This window comes from Pelophylax lessonae, assembly GCF_965119305.1.
Source record: "Pelophylax lessonae genome assembly, chromosome: 11".
In the NCBI taxonomy this organism is placed as follows: domain Eukaryota; kingdom Metazoa; phylum Chordata; class Amphibia; order Anura; family Ranidae; genus Pelophylax; species Pelophylax lessonae.
The window spans coordinates 176,036,944-176,054,565 of NC_138778.1; the positions used below are offsets into that span (position 1 = coordinate 176,036,944).

Here is a 17,622-nt window from a genome sequence, read left to right on the forward strand (position 1 = left end):
GCTTCAAAGGCATATAGTGATTGAATGTGTTCTGTCTCGTTGTCACCTCCTTGTAAATCATGTGAGCCTGGGAGGCAGAAAATGGCTGCTTCAATCTGATGCTTTGTGCTAGATTCTCAAACCACTTTGCAGAGACACAGGATCCATGCCTTCCCTTCTGTCAAAACGACAATCTGCCTTGTTTACATAAGCAGACCGTCATTCTGTGTCTCTGCAGGATGATCGGCGGGTGCTGGCGGAACCCGCTACTCGGCTCCCGGTGGCATGCATTTGCGCCCGCAATCTGGGAGTACAAGATCACGTTTATATACACGTCATCCTGTGCACAGCTGCCGTCTTGTAGCAATAAAACTGCTATAGGGTGGTTGGCAAGTGGTTAATGACTACCATGTGCTACATGTATTCATGCCTTTTTTTCTACAGATTCAACATGCTTCACTGTTGAACCTTCCGATCTCATTTCCCGAGTCACAGAGGGGTCTAGGGAGAAGGGGGAGGCAGGGTTGCTGTCCCACTCTATGGGGACTGATGTTCTCACAGAGAGCAGACTGCCTGTTTCTTGGATTTGGACAACCCCTGGGGAACAATCAAAGTATATCTCAACCCAATAACAATGTGTAACATATTACAGCTTTCCAGCCCTTAAATGTGGTTGCTGCTTTAGTTTTCTTTTTCAGGCTAAGAACATTTCCAGCAAGTACAGAAAATACCTGCTGATCTTGCCAGAAGTGTCCTTGTTGCTTCCTGTGAGCTGAAGTAACAACAAGAACAATGATATGTTTCTTCTGTAACACTGCACATCTCCCCATCTCTAAAGTTACAGAGATGAACAATGGCAGATGTGTTTTTAGTCCAGCCTGGGTGACAAATGTGGCTGCATTTATACAGTGGAGAAGTTAGTGTAGCCACCCAGGGATAAGAAGTGTTTTGTTTTCCAGAATTACCAAGTAAAGATATAAGGTTTGAAAAAAAGAAAAAAAACTAAACTAACTACACATCTAGGGACCGCTAAACTGGAATATATTATATTTTTGTTTTTGGGTTTCGATATGCTTTAAATCTCTGGTGCCCAAATTGTGGCCCTTTGGTACATGATGTGCGTCTCTCAGTCTGTACTGATTAGGGTAATAGCATTGATCTCTACTAGCCTCATGTAATATGTTCTCAGTTTCATATTGTCTTCTGCAGCATATTCCCAGCCAGAAATGTAGCATGTCCACACTCTCTGACCCTCATTTTACTCTATTTGGTGTGCAGTCTCTGACAGTCCTCCCAAGCATTGTTTGAACATCACGTGTGGCCCTTTGGTGATATACGGGGCTGCATTTGAGGCCCCCTTTAGCTTATAGGTTGACAACCACTGCTTTAAATTCCTACAAGCAGTAAGACATTGATTCTAAGTTTTTAGCTCACTCTTCAATTTTTTTGCTCACTTTCTGTTTAGACTTCAGCCGGGCTTTAAGTAAAGCTGCAGGTTGGGAAAATACCATTTGAGGAAGAATGGCTATTCAAATTGCATGAATTCACACAATGGTTTCAGCTTGCCTCAAGCAGTGCAGAATGTAACAAGATAGAGAACATGTGCGGACGAGCCAGTATATCTGCTATTCCATATCTGCACATTCCTGTCCCAGTCTGCATTCACAGGCCTCCCCTATGACCCATTTTGCACTTACCAAAGTTCCATTGAAGTACGTGGGTGCGCGGTACCAAGTGCTGCAAGCTGTGGCATGTTGGCACACAAACAGATGGTCCATGAGTCCATTACAATACAGGAAACAGCGCCCTGTGTGGGTTAAGAGGAAGAGATAAGGATAAAATATACAAACATTGGTACTTAAAGGTAGATAAGGAGACTAGGAAAGCCAGGAGTGAGCAGGACAGTGGTCAGAGTGTTAGAAAAATAATAAAATTAGTGTACAGACTGGAGCATTTCGGGGAGTTTTAGTTTGGGGGGGGGGGGGCAGGCATAGTGTCAAGCAGGCTCATGAGCACAGCAATACATAAACAGTGGGCCTCATATGGAGGAGAAAAAAAAACAAAAAGGACGTACGGCCCACAGCAACCTGACTTTAATTGTAAATAATCTGATGCAGGCCGGGAAATTAACTGAAGAATCCAACTGGTTTGGGCAAATCAGACATTTTTCTTTTCCTCCAAGGATTTATATAATAGGCTCATTCTGTCAGTGCGTTCACATAACCACGGCATGCGTGTATCTACAGGGAATAATTATTACTGGGGAAAGACAACTAGAAAACTAATTAGACTACAGGATAAAGAGTAACCACAGCAACCAGGGTAAAGCTTCATTCCAGGCACATACAAAACACACAAATAATGCGCATCTGTATTTATTAATACATCACTAACCACTTGCTGTTAAATATAAAATAGTGTTGCGCAAATAATAAAAAAAAAATCTATTAAAAATGCATAAAAAAGTGATGAAATCTGTGAATAACTAGACCGGCGGCGTCTCCCACTATACCACAACGGCATTGCAGAGAGGAATATTACCTAAGAGGCTATCTAAAGGTGCATGGATGCACAGATAAATGTGAGTGTATTACCGATTGTTTTAATGGAATAAAGAGAGTTTCTTAAACGATATAAGCACTATTGTGAGCCTTCTCTATTTCATGTATACGGATATTGTGAGGATATATGGTGTTTCTATGGGGATAAGATCAACAGCATCTGCCGGATATCTAACACTTAGATCCAATCATATCTAATGCGAGATTGCTAAAGAGGAGATTGACCAGTCTATGGGAGGAGATCACCTGATACCGTCAGGCAGTCAGCAGCTGAGCGTATTGATTTTATATACAAGGTGAGCGCCCAATCACAAGGGGGTGCACAACTAGGTAACAGCTGTGACACCCTTGTCACTCACTCGGTTTTTGGGAGCACAGCCACACATCTGGTGGCTTGAGCACTTACAGTGGACTATTTATTGGCACTTTTTTATCACGGAATTATTTGGACACTAATAATTGTTATTTATATTTATTTATTTATGATACTGCTTGTTTATTGCACACAATTTTATTGCCATTTTCATATGGTGCATTACTAATTATTTGCACAACATTTTTTTTTTTTAGTGGCGATATAGCACACTTGGTATTATTTATATATTGTTTTAAGTATCACTATTCATTCACTACCAAGGTTGAACAAGGATTTCCGATTTTATGAAATATTTATTGCACACATTTCGGGTATTATAGGTATTTATTCTATTTATTTGAGCACAGAGATTCATGTATTCCAATTAGGATCCATTGTATAAGTTATTCACAGATTTCATCACTTTTTTATACATTTTTAATAGATTTTTTTTTTATTATTTGCGCAACACTATTTTATATTTAACAGTTCAATTGCACTTTTTATGAGAAGTGAAGTGTCTGCGGCAAATTTTTTTTAAAAAAATCTACTATACAAAGGTTGCTCGTAGGAAAATATATATTTTTTAAACTAACCACTTGCTGACCATGCTTTTTGTTTACAAGTTTAAATCAGTATTTTTTGCTAGAAAATGACTTAGAACCCCCAACATTATGCATGTTTTTTTTTTTTTAGCAGAGACCTTAGGGAATAAAATGGCGATCTTTGCAATTTTTTATGTGACACGGTATTTGCGCAGTGGTTTTTCAAACGCTATTTTTTTGGGAAAAAATACATTTTAATGAAAAAAAAAAAAAAAAAAAAAAACAGTATATACCCCAAGAAGGATGAAGTTACACTGAGTAAATAGATACCTAACATCTCACACTTTAAAATTGCGCATGCTTGTGGAATGGCAACAAATTAAGGTACTTAAAAATCTCCTTAGGAATACCTCAAGTGTGTTTTTTTTTCTTATTTATTTTACTTTTTATTTTATTTATTTATATTTCTTTTTTGATAACCTTTAGGGCCGGTTCACATATATGCGATGCGGGAACCCTGCAAATACAGCTCCCGCATCGCATTCAACTCACAGGCAGTTCACTGGGAGTGCCAATACAAAGTTAACGACACCCCCAGATCAGTTTGCATATGTCAGTTCGGACATGAATCGGATTGCATAGGTTTGAACACCCATGCGACCCAATTCTGATGCGGACCCAAAAAAGGGTCCTGTGCCAGTTGTGTCCGAATGTGATGCAAATTCAGCCATACAATCTTTATTGCTGAATTTGCATTGCAGACATCGCATGTGATTTTCAGAGTAGTGTGCTCCGAATCACATGCAATGTCTATCATCACACATATGTGAACCGGGACTTATTCCTGTTACAAGGAATGTAAATATCCCTTGTAACAGAAATAAGGATGACAGGTCCTCTTTATGAAGAGATCTGGGGTCAAAAAGACCCCAAATCTCCTCTTTACCTTTAAAAGGAAAACATAAAATAAAATAAATGTTTTTGATGTTTTGTGATGCTATAAATAAAAAATAGTCCAGTGTGGACCGGAAGTGACGTCATGACATCACTCAGGTCCTCCAAGGCCATAGAGGAAATCAAAGAGGATCTACTCTTTGATTGCCCATGGGAGCAGCCAGCCCCACCATTGAATCGTTTCTTGAGCGAACCAATGGAAACGGTAAGCCAGAGAAACACCGGCGAGTGGCTGGGGTACGTCCCCTACCTCAGTTTTGGAAAGCGTTTCATGCTCACGTTCATGAGAAAGCCAGCCGCCGTCTGATGGGTGTAACATGTAAAATGTTTTAAAGATGAACTTAACCTTTACAGCTTTTCCTGTTCCTGTCCAATCACAGGCTCAAGACCTGCAAGACAGGGCTTTGTTATATTGTCAGTGCTGTTTAAGGACTGGATAAACCAAAATGCAAATCCTATATATATATATATATATATATATATATATATATATATATTTTTTTTTTTTTTTAATTATCTGTGTATTTAGCTGCTTGCCTGGAGTTCAGCTTTAACCCTACGCCACATCAGCGCTATGGATGTCTACTATATAGCATACTGCTACTCATATAGATCAATTATTCTGAAAGATATGGCAGGAGCAAATTCCACTTGATCTTTGGTTACAATCAGATCAGCCCTCAGGATGTTCTGATAATACAGCCACATACTAAACAGGCCAGTGACAATGCGTATTACATTGATAACCACAGACCTCTCTCTATGTACACTGCAGATGTCACAATGCAGTTGGGAAGTGAGGACAACATATGGACACAATAAACAGCGAAGCACAAGTGCAGCAATTTTCCCACAGAAACCAATCAGTATCCTTATATCATTTTTTCCAGAAGCGGTCTGAGAAGGAAAGATGAAACCTGATTGGTTGCTATAGGGGGCAGCTACTCAGCCCCATGAGAAATACACCATCGCCTGAGGCAAGGCGCAACGTAGCAACACCACATTGTCCAAGTTTGCACAGCAAACTTTCTTATTATGCTTTGAGAAGTGAGCGGGCCAACCTGTACTCACATTTGGGGTGGCGCAAGGGGGGTGCCCAGGGAAGAGACTTTACAGACATTACTGCAACACAAGAGGGAAAAAAATTGGGAATAAGAACAAAAAAATATGATAGCAATCTATGCAATATATGTATAATAACATACAGATACATATATATAGGCATTAATGTCAGAAGCGATGATGTTAAGCTGAAAAAGTGTCAGTGCTTTTCATGAAGATGTAGCGGCTAAAGGGTGGTTATCCATTAAGGAAGCGCAAACAGCATGAATGATATGCAAACGGCACTAAAACATAACAACCAGATACCTGAAGTCAGCTTGGCTAAACATGATTTCTGATTAGTTGTCACATAAAGTGAACATGTCACTTAGCCTGTCTATTGTAGACACTCCAATGCCCCATTCACAAGCCAGAGTGCTGTGAAGTTCCAAACACTTCCAGGTATGGGGGGGCAGATGACCCTCTCCCCTTCATTTAATGATCCCCTGCTTGGCACCTTAGCAGCCAGTCAATAGGCCAAAGCACTGCCAGGTGGGGGTGGGGTGAAACAATCTTTAGATCTGTGTTAAGTCAGCCATACATGGAGAAATTTTTATTCCTTCAACCAAGGGCTGCAGGAAAGAAATTTGCTCAATTCCCCAATCAACTCACACAGTCAGTGTTGGCAGGGGAACCCTCTTACAGAGCCGTTGCATTCTCCCGGCAGGTGGGGGATGGGCGTGTGGCGCTGTCCCGTTCAGGAGAACACAATGTGCCATAATCACATGCAAAATTTGACAGGCTGGTTGTACTCAAGTTGGATAATCAATCAACTTGACTTGGGTGTAACAGCTTGTCCATACATGGTTCGAATCTCAGCCGATCCCTGCTGATCAGGCCGAGATTCAAACCGTCTATGGCCGTCTTAAAGAGAGTCTCCAGGCTCCTTCAGGAAAAATTAAAACTCAGTAGCTACAAATACTGTAGCTGCTGACTTTTAACATAAAGACACTTACCTGTGCATCGATCCTGCGGTGTCGGCACCCCAGGCGGATTCCTCAATCGGCTTTGGCTGCAGGCACCAGAATCTGTAGTAGGGAAAGAGGAAGTGAAGCATTGCGGCTTTACAGCCTGTTCCCTACTGCACTATGCTTTATGAATAGTCCTGCCGTCCTCTGGGACCAGTGTGTGTCCCAGAAGGCGGCGAGGGGGGGCAGGAAATGTCATAGATTGCCGATCTTACCCGGAAGTGGGAGCATGTACTTGTCAAAACCAGGTACCCACTCCACCCCCCCCCCCCTCAAAAAGTGCCAAATGTGGCAATGGAGGGGGGGTGGTAGCAAACAAGCAGAGCTTCCCCTTTTGGATTGAGCTTCACTTTAAGATCTAATGCTGAGCTTACACAGGGCTTTCTACTCCAGAGGGTGAACAGGACGGCAGAGGAGGTAAGTACCAGCAGCAGATGAGGTGGGCCATCAAGACTCTCTGCCTTAAATTAGAATAGTGACAGGTTCACTTGAACACAACACTCTTCATTAAATCATTTTAGACTGTAGATAAAGCATACAACTGCACATGTGTATTTCTAAATATACAACATATAAACAGGCACAATGAATATACTTAATGAATCATAAAAGTTGTATAAAGGTTGTACTTGACTGGCTGTCATGCTATTTAATACATTCCAATGCCTCCTACACAAGATGAGAATATCAGACGAATGATGCTCCATATTTTTTTTTTTGCATGCTAGTCTCATATGAAAAATGAATAGATTACCAGAGTTATGAAAATCCTCGTAAGACAGAATATAACTTCTTGCAATTATGTAATGTATTGTGTTATATTGTAATGTATTCTTTCGTTTCTGAGCATGCGCAGTTTTGTTCACTTTTCTTTACTGACAAATACTGTACTGATTAAAGGGAAATAGTTTGGTCTGTAATCATACAAGTTCGTCCCTTCAGGTTAAATTTGTATGATCGGCTCTCGAAAGGTGTGTACTAACGATCAGATTATCGGACAATCGATCCGAATGTGGCATTTTTCCTCCGATTTTCTCATTGTGTATTCTAGGCATAAAACTCAGAATTGGTAATCACATCAGGCGTTAAAACCTTGCTCTTACTTTATTAGTTGCTGCTTGCTTTAAAGCGTAACTCCAACTTTGTTGAGAAAAAAAAAAACACTCCCCTCTGGGTGATTCCTGTACATTGCAGGGACTAGAACCTTTGTTGCAGATTCCTACCTTTTGTTATTCTGAAGAAATCCCTGTTTGTTCCTCAGTGCCAAAATCTCTGAGGAATGTTTCCAACACCTTGCTGAATCTATTCCATGAAGAATTAAGGCAGTTCTAAGGGGTCCAATCCGGTACTAGTACTAGTAAGGTGTACCTAATAAAATGGCCAGTGAGTGCATAAATTGCAGTTACCCATAGCAACTATCATTTTCGCTTACTGTAGGCACACAAGTCTGGTTGCTAAGGGTTGCTGCACTATGCACATTACAGATCTTCCAGCTTTGCTTGTCTCTTAGCAGCTAAAGAGAAGTTTCTGTTGAAGACAATGGAATAAGTTCTGCTATGAATGCATCACCATGGGGTACATTCTTTTACCCGACCTTTATATCCAGTTGGATACTGACTGGCTGAGGTTGTCTTCTCAGCCCCAAAGACAACAGATTACCTTTGAACGGACTAACTTGCTGCAATCGATCTCTGACTGAGCACTGCAAGCTACAGACGAAGCACGGGAGTGTTAGCAAGGAAGCGGAGAAGACCCTGCAAGCAGTAGGTTACCTTTATGGAATGGCTTCTTCTGTGACTGCAGCCTGATCTTCACAACATCCAGGGGGGTCACTGAGAATAAATAGGGTGACAAAGCAAATGAGACATGGCTACTTATAAAGTATGCCCACCAAGCTATCCCCTATTACCACTGTCACTGGCCACATCTCATACCGAATAGAGAGGTGAGGAGAGCTCCGGTCCCCGAGGCCAATATTTGCTGCAGTGGCGTGATGTCACATCGCAAGGCGCCACTTTCCTCCGCCGCCATCCCTGCCATGATGGATTAAAGCTCTGGGGGAGAGGAATCTGAGGGGGTGCTGAGGAACGTGGGGACATTGGGAAAGAAAAAAATAAAAGGGAAAGAACGGAAGGTAAGAAGTGGAAAATGAGAAGCAAAAGAAACAGTAAAACACATTAGACACTTGAGTTACTAAACACTTCCACCCCCCTTCCCTCCTCCTTATCGGTCTCCACCCTGAGCCAGGCGTGACCGCAATACAGGGCGCTGATAAAGCGGCCGAACTGGCAATCTATAACGCAGGATAAGCACCAGAGCAATGCTGCACCGACATGACAACTCACATCTTACCTGGTGCCTGATGGGAGGCTCACAGTCTCCCCCTGCTGGATGATAAATGACTGTACGCTTCATTCCAGGAGTGACTGCACAGAGACAAAGAAAGAGCAATGTTAGTGGTTATATAAAACCCAGAGCAGATGTTATACAACTTATTCACCTGTGCAGACATGCTGCCGTCACAGTGTACCACATACGCACGTCTGAACACATTATACAAATATCTTACAATGACTGGGCCCTGAACACTGACAAAACAACTGCAGTCAGCACAATAATTGCTAGCAAGCTTACATACACAGGAGCTATAAAGTCTAATATTTCACAGATGTACATGTAACCAGCTTACACTTCTGTGTATTGTGCACAAAAAGATCCCTCCAGACCGCACTAGTCTTTATATAAACCCCGCTCTGATAGCTGTCACTCCCTCCCACGGCCTCCTGGGACACATCACATGTACCATGAGGCTGCAGGACCATTCAAAAAGTGCTGCATGGGCTTGTGCATGCGCGGCTTACTACCAGATGTGGTTCCTCAGGAAGCCACAGCTGGCTCCCATGTCCAGAATGGCAGCACCGCCGTAAGAAAAACTGACTGCGGGAAGACAGCACTGGACCCCAGGCAGCGGTTAGTAGCTGGTTTCTAATAGTCAGGAGCTGTAGTATTTGTAGCTGCTGACTTTAAAAAAAAGTAAAAACAAACTGAAGTTCCTCTTTAACTACCTGCCGACCCCCGACAGTAAATATAATGAGTGAGCGGCAGGTACCGGCATGATCACATACATATATGTGATCGGCCTTCTTCCAGGAGGTGTGCACATCCCCTGCCCACTTGTGCTGTGATTGGACACAGCGCGAGTTTGGCAGCTGAAATCAGCTGTGTCCAATCACAACACAGGGTTTTGTGTGAACAAAAAAACAGAAAAGCAGGGAGAAAAGCATCCAGATAGTAAAGTAAAATCAGCACACATTACACATTGTTAGGGTGCTTTCACACGAGCGGTGCACCCGGCGCACTCAGTTTTTCTCAGCGGGGATTGATCCGCCGCCCCCCGCTGAGCAGGCGGGTGACAGGTCCGTCTCCGCTCACTGTGCAGAGACGGAGCTGTCAGATCCCCGCTCTCCTCTATGGGAGATCGTATGAGAACGGATCGCCTGTCCATTTTCATCCGATCCGATCCTCCAGGCAGATGGAAAATATGGTTTCCATCTGTCTGGATTTCACAGACCGATCGGATCGGATAGCAGCGGGTGTCAGTGGACATGTCACTGCTGACATCCAACGGTCCATAGGGCTGCATGGAGGGTCCAATCAGGTCCGCATGAAAAACTGACAGACAGACCGGATCGGAAAGCACGTGTGAAAGGGGCCTTAGGCTCACAGATAACCCCCCTGATTGCCCCTTGATGTTACCCCTTCTCAGCCAGTGTCATTAGTATAGTGTCAGTATACAGTATTATTACTGATCACTGCATCAGTGTCACTAGTGGTGTCAGTTAGTGACCCTCCCAGATAGTGTCTGTTAGTGCTAGATTACCCGCCACCCCATCACAGTTCCACTATAAATCGTTGATCACCGTCATTACCGGTAAAGCATCATAGCTGCATACATTTCAGTATATATCTTATAGTTTGTAGACACTATAACTTTCACATAAACCAATCAATATACACCTATTGGGTTTTTTTTTTTTTTTTTTACAAAGACATGTAGCAGAATACATTTTGACCAAAATTTATGAAGAAATTATATATATTTTTTGGATATGTTTTATAACAGAAAGAAGAAAAGGTCGTTTTTTTCCCCAAAATGTTCATTCTTTTTTCCTTTATACAGTTGTGTTCACAAGTTTGCATACCTTGGCAGAAGTTATGACATTTTGGCATTAATATTGAAAATATGACTGATCATGCCAAAAAACAATCTTTTATTAACCAGTTCTGGACCGGAACGATTTGCCCCCCCTTAATGACCAGGACATTTTTTGCGATTTGGCACTGCGTTACTTTAACGGAAAATTGTGCGGTCGTGCGACGCTGTACCCAAATCAAATTGATGTTCTTTTTTCCCACACATAGAGCTTTCTTTTGGTGGTATTTGATCACCTGTGCGATTTTTGCAATTAATTTAACAGAAAATAGCGTGGTCGTGCGACGCTGTGTACCTAAATAAAATTGAAGTCCTTTTTTCCCCACAAACAGAGCTTTCTTTTGGTGGTATTTGATCACCTGTGCAATTTTTATTTTTTGCGCTATAAACAAAAAAAGAGCGACAATTCTGGAAAAAAAAATTTAATTTTTCACATTCTGCTATATAACATTCCCAATAATAAAAAAAATGTAAAAATCAAAATTTTTCATCCTTTTAGGCCAATTTGTATTCTGCTACATATTTTTAGGAACAAATAAAAAAAAAATTAGCAATAAGCGTATTTTGATTGGTTTGCGCAAAAGTTATCGCGTCTACAAACTAGGGGAAAGATTTATGTAATTTTTATTTATTTTTTTACTAGTAATGGCGGCGATCTGCGATTTTTAGTGGGACTGCGACATTGCGGCGGACAGATCGGACCCCTAACTGACATTTTTGACACTTTTGGGGGGACCAGTGACATTACTACAGTAATCAGTGCTAAAAATATGCACTGTAACTGTACTAATGACACTGGCAGGGAAGGGGTTAACGCCAGTAACGGGAGGGCGAATGCTCTCGGACAGCTGTTTGAGCAGCAAATCACACAAATTTGCGGCCCCTCAGCGGCAAGCCCTAGGCCAGCGCCAAGGGGTTAAAAAGGAGACAAATAACTATGTGATAAAAAAAAAGGCTTCATCTGATCACTATCCCTAAATAAAAGGGTTTTTTGGCATGACCAGTCATAATTTTCAATATCAATGCCAACATTTCACCAGGGTATGCAAACTTTTGAGCACAACTGTATCATATAAAATAAAAAACACAGCGGTGATTAAATACCGCCAAAAGAAAGCTCTATTTGTGTGAAAATAAATTATATAAATTTAGTTTGGGTACAGTGTTGCATAACCGTGCAATTGTCAGTTAAAGTAGCGCAGTGCTGAATAGCAAAAGATGCCCTGGTCATGAATGGAGTAAAACCTTCTAGCAGTCAAGTGTTTAAGGTGGGGGGTTGGGGGGGAGGTGATAAAACTGCAGCTCAGCCACCTATTTTTGCTGTCCCCCGGTCACCAGTATAAATGAGGCCTTAGAAGAAAAAAAAAACAAAAAAAAGAAGCAGACAGGAAAAAAAGAAAGGGATGGACAGTGCAGAAAAGCATAAGATAGTGTGAAAGAAATTCCCCAAACCACTCTAAGCCCTCATTCACATTAAATGCGGCTTTGAAATTGTGCAAATTCATCTGAAATGCCATGATTTCAAAGCCGCATGTCAGTGCGACTTGGAAGACACCCGTCATGCACATGTATGGTAAATGTATGGGGGTTGGGGCGCTACTCTGTGTAAACGTATACGATGAAAAAATAAATGATAAAATAATCCTGTGGGTGTGTCTTCAAGTGCTATGTGCGTTATTTCTTGTGTAAAAAATTGTTTAAAAAATACTCAAAAAATTGTTTAAAAAAATACTCAAAATTTTTTTAAAAAATACTCAAAAAATTGTTTAAAAAATACTCAAAAAATTGTTTAAAAAATACACAAAAATTGTTTAAAAATACACAAAAAATTGTTTAAAAAATACACAAAAAATTGTTTAAAAAATACTCAAAGAATTGTTTAAAAAATACACAAAAATTGTTTAAAAATACACAAAAAAATTGTTTAAAAAATACACAAAAAATTGTTTAAAAAATAAACAAAAATTGTTCAAAAATACACAAAAAATTGTTTAAAAAATACACAAAAATTGTTTAAAAAATATTTAAAAATTGTTTAAGGCTCCGTGTACACGGGACGCTGGAAATGGCCGTTTAGGAGCAGTTTGGCGTTTTTTTTCAGAAGCCCCTGAACCCATCTACATTTTATCTTATCTGTCTATGTACACAGGGTCGTTTACAGTCATTTGCAGGCAGTTGAGTTCAGGGACTGTTTTTAGAATGCAATTATTTGCGTTCGAACGTGTGTTTCCCGGCGTTTCAAACGCACAAACGCGTCCGAACGCGTCTGAACGCGTCCGAACGCGATGACCCGCGTTTAGCGTTCGCGTTTTTCCATTTTAAAGGGGAATAATTTTTTTGACCTCTAGGAACGCTTCTAAACGCAAACACCCGCAAACGCCCGCTAAACGCGGGTACAAACACGACCAAACGGACGTTTCAAACGTCCTAAAAATTCCAGCATTCAAAGGGACTTTTAACAACGTCCCGTGTACATGGAGCCTAAAAAATACACAAAAAATTGTTTAAAAAATACTCAAAAATTGTTTAAAAAATACACAAAAAATTGTTTAAAAAATACACAAAAAATTGTTTAAAAATACTCAAAAAATTGTTTAAAAAATACTCAAAAAATTGTTTAAAAAATACTCAAAAAATTGTTTAAAAAATACTCAAAAAATTGTTTAAAAAATACACATAATAGCCATCTGTCATGCACAGATGTCTATGCAAGTCGCACCCGAAATCGCCAAAAGTAGTGCAGAAACTTTCGCACCGATTTGAACAGTGCCACTGCCGCCAATAGGATGCGACTTATCATGCAATTTGACAGGTCAAATCGCACGACAAGTCACTCCAATGATAACGAGGGCTAAAGAATATTTTTCTCTAAAAGCGACAAAATAAATCAGTGTCTGCAGGATCACAGGGGGCCGCGCAGTACGTGTGCACAAATTGCATGTGGCCCCAGGGCCATAGGTAGAGAATCCAGAGCTTGAAAACACATTACACAATAGATATTACCAAGTCAAGTTAAGGAACGACAATGAAAATATAGATGAAAGCTTTGTACTGTAGACTAAAATAATACAGGCTTAGAAGTTGAAGTGCAAGAACGTTATGTACCGGATATGAAAACCACCAAAGCATGAACGTCACGTCACCAGTATAAACAGAGCTCAGTACTCAGGATATTAGGGCTCCGCGCTACTCGCAGGATGTCAGCCAGACACACGTCCTCCCAGAAACAACAACCTCCTGACGTGCCTACAGAACCCCGAAAATCACTACACCAACCTCTATCAGCGTTTTACAGCACCTACCCCTCTCTAAGGCCCAATTCACCCCTCAGCGTTTTGTAGCTCAAAGCTCCAAAACACCGGAGAAGAAAAAAATCAATGATTCTCTATGGAGATGGTTCACATCTCCACTCCAAGTCGCCTAAAGCTCAGAAAAGTTCTGGAGCTTTTTTTGTACCTCAAATCTGGCAGATTTCAAAGTTTGTGGCGTGTTTTTATTCACATAGAAATTAATGGAAATGCACCATTTGCGTTTTTTTGTGCGCATATGCGCATTTTGTCACGCGTTTTAGCGCGATTTTCTGCTCAAATTAAAAATGTCAAAAATAAAATAGTAATAATATATGAATAAATAAATGTGAAATAAATATACAAATAACTAAAGAAACCTCATGAATAAATAAAATAAATGAAGAATATGTAACAATACATAAATACTAATTAACCCCTAACCTTAAAAAAATATGACATCAATTATCATTATTAATAATAATAATAAAATAATAATACTAAACACCCAAACCCAGAAAAAAAAAAAAATTACTAATAATAAAAAATTAATTTACAGTGCCTTGCGAAAGTATTCGGCCCCCCTTGAACTTTTTGACCTTTTGCCACATTTCAGGGTTCAAACATAAAGATATAAAACTGCAATTTTTTGTGAAGAATCAACAACAGGTGGGACACAATCATGAAGTGGAACGAAATTTATTGGATATTTCAAACTTTGTTAACAAAAAAAAAACTGAAAAATTGAGCGTGCAAAATTATTCAGCCCCTTAAGTTAATACTTTGTAGCGCCAACTGATAGAGACATACCCCAAGCGACTTACAGCTGTAATCGCAGCAAAGCGATTACAGCTGTAAGTCGCTTGGGGTATGTCTCTATAAGTTTTGCACATCGAGAGACTGAAATTTTTGCTCATTCCTCCTTGCAAAACAGCTCGAGCTCAGTGAGGTTGGATGGAGAGCGTTTGAGAACAGCAGTTTTCAGTTCTTTCCACAGATTCTCGATTGGATTCAGGTCTGGACTTTGACTTGGCCATTCTAACACCTGGATATGTTTATTTGTGAACCATTCCATTGTAGAATTTGCTTTATGTTTTGGATCATTGTCTTGTTGGAAGCGGGTGACTTGTCCCCGCTGACATCTGCTGCCCCATAGGGATGCATGGAGCATCCGATCAGGTCCGCCTGAAAAACTGACCGGCGGATCGGAACGGATCGTCCATGTGAAAGGGGCCTTACTCAAAAAAAAAAACAAAATAAAAATAACCCCAACTCCTAATCCTAACCCCTAACTAACAATAAATAAATGATGAATAAAAAAAAAAAGAAATAAAAGCTAATGGAAAAGCTAACAACATACCTAGCAACAAATGATGCAACAGATGATAGTTTTCTCTATTGGCTAATAAAAAAACGGCAAAGTTCAAAAACGCTGTATAAAAATGTATAAATTGTGCATAAAAACGCGGAAAAAATAGTGCAGAAAAACGTCGGAAAAACGCTGAAAGACGCTACGCTCAGGTGTGAACGCAGCCTGAAACCCTGGACTTACCCACCTCGGCACAGCTTCTACACATACCCCATATCTGTGTACGATGTTTTCCAACAAACCCTTCACTTTTCAATCACCTAACAATATTTGTCAAATCTCTCTAACTTTTCTATTATTATTTCCCAAAACACTTTATTGCTATGACGGAATTACACGTCCCCCTGGAACCCCCACAAGTACCCCGTCCTCACAAATCACAATTTCCTCCACATAGAACACATATGGTACAGAGGTCACCTCAAACAAATAGCGGACAGGAAAACACACCCAGAGAGAGAGAGATAAACGCACATTACACACAATGAGCAAGAATACAGATACATGACAACCCGTATCACTTTATCATTACACAGCCACCTATATACACACAGGATCATAGAACAAAACTAATATATCTAGATTATTATATTACTATGCAAGAATTATATAGCGCCAACAGTTTGTACGGCCGCTGGAGTGCGCTGTGCAGGGCGCGGTGCCGATACATTGTAATGATGAATCACACGGTTTCCTTTTTTTTTTCCAACTTTCTTGAAATATCACAAAATGACAATTTATTAATCTTTATGCACCAAAGCATGTTACAATGAGATGTAGTGCAACGCAGCAAGCTGTGCTAAATAAAGTCTAATATGTCCTACTTCTAAGTGTATATTACTGCAGAGCAATGGTGGGAGCTCCAGGAATATGACCGGATCACAGATCACACCAACACACACAGGGTGAATGAACCCTGGAGGGGTGATACAAGGTAACATTTCTACATGGAGATAGATACACACAGTGTGAATGAACCCTGGAGGGGTGATACAAGGTAAAACTACATGGAGATAGATACACACAGAAAACTATTAGACCCCGTTCACACTGGGGCGCCTGACAGGTCGCCTGCCATAGAGTAGCTGTGGACCCGTTCTAATAGGAGCGACACAAGTCGCTCCGACTTACAAAAAGGGTCCGGAGCTTCTTTGGGGCGACCTGGAGCGACCTGCATTGACTTCAATGTTATGAAGTCCGTGCCGGCCGCTCCGAGGTCACGGTGCGAGCTGCGCGCCGCGACCTGTGAGGTCGCCCCGGCAAGTCGGATCGCCCCAGTGTGAATGGGGTCTTTACATCCCTCTTTCTGCGTTCTGTCATTATTTTCTTGCACACTCCCATTCTATTCTCTCACTGTCATTTTCTTTTCTCACTGACATTCTATTATCTAACTGTCGATCTTTTCTTTCACTGATATTCCTTTCTCCAACTGTGTATTTTTCTTTTCACTGCTTTTCTGTTCTCTACCTGTCATTCTTTTCCCACTCTCTCTCATTCTTTTCCCTACCTGTCATTCTTTTCTCACTCTCTCTCATTCTTTTCCCTACCTGTCATTCTTTTCCCACTCTCTCTCATTCTTTTCCCACTCTCTCTCATTCTTTTCCCACTCTCTCTCATTCTTTTCCCACTCTCTCTCATTCTTTTCCCACTCTCTCTCATTCTTTTCCCTACCTGTCATTCTTTTCCCACTCTCTCTCATTCTTTTCCCACTCTCTCTCATTCTTTTCCCACTCTCTCTCATTCTTTTCCCACTCTCTCTCATTCTTTTCCCACTCTCTCTCATTCTTTTCCCTAACTGTCATTCTTTTCTCACTCTCTCTCATTCTTTTCCCACTCTCTCTCATTCTTTTCCCACTCTCTCTCATTCTTTTCCCTAACTGTCATTCTTTTCTCACTCTCTCTCATTCTTTTCCCTAACTGTCATTCTTTCCCCACTCTCTCTCATTCTTTTCCCTACCTGTCATTCTTTTCTCACTCTCTCTCATTCTTTTCCCTACCTGTCATTCTTTTCCCACTCTCTCTCATTCTTTTCCCACTCTCTCTCATTCTTTTCCCACTCTCTCTCATTCTTTTCCCACTCTCTCTCATTCTTTTCCCACTCTCTCTCATTCTTTTCCCTAACTGTCATTCTTTTCTCACTCTCTCTCATTCTTTTCCCACTCTCTCTCATTCTTTTCCCACTCTCTCTCATTCTTTTCCCTAACTGTCATTCTTTTCTCACTCTCTCTCATTCTTTTCCCTAACTGTCATTCTTTTCTCACTCTCTCTCATTCTTTTCCCACTCTCTCTC

General features: G+C 40.8%; 1 protein-coding gene across 2 annotated transcripts in view; it reads right to left on the minus strand.

The window, feature by feature from the left end:
• Positions 1-17,622, minus strand: part of SLC25A39 (solute carrier family 25 member 39) — a 35,077-nt gene that overhangs the window by 15,900 nt on the left and 1,555 nt on the right. Inside the window, exons 2-6 of one of the 2 annotated variants that reach the window (XM_082271782.1) lie at positions 8,816-8,889; positions 8,398-8,543; positions 8,236-8,295; positions 5,466-5,516; positions 1,677-1,786 (exon numbers count right to left, since the gene is read on the minus strand). In XM_082271782.1, coding sequence (XP_082127908.1) covers positions 1,677-1,786; positions 5,466-5,516; positions 8,236-8,295; positions 8,398-8,503 — 327 coding nt within the window. In that variant the 5' untranslated portion in view covers positions 8,504-8,543; positions 8,816-8,889. The remainder of the gene's footprint in view (positions 1-1,676; positions 1,787-5,465; positions 5,517-8,235; positions 8,296-8,397; positions 8,544-8,815; positions 8,890-17,622) is intronic. The other variant, XM_082271783.1, reaches the window with a different exon arrangement.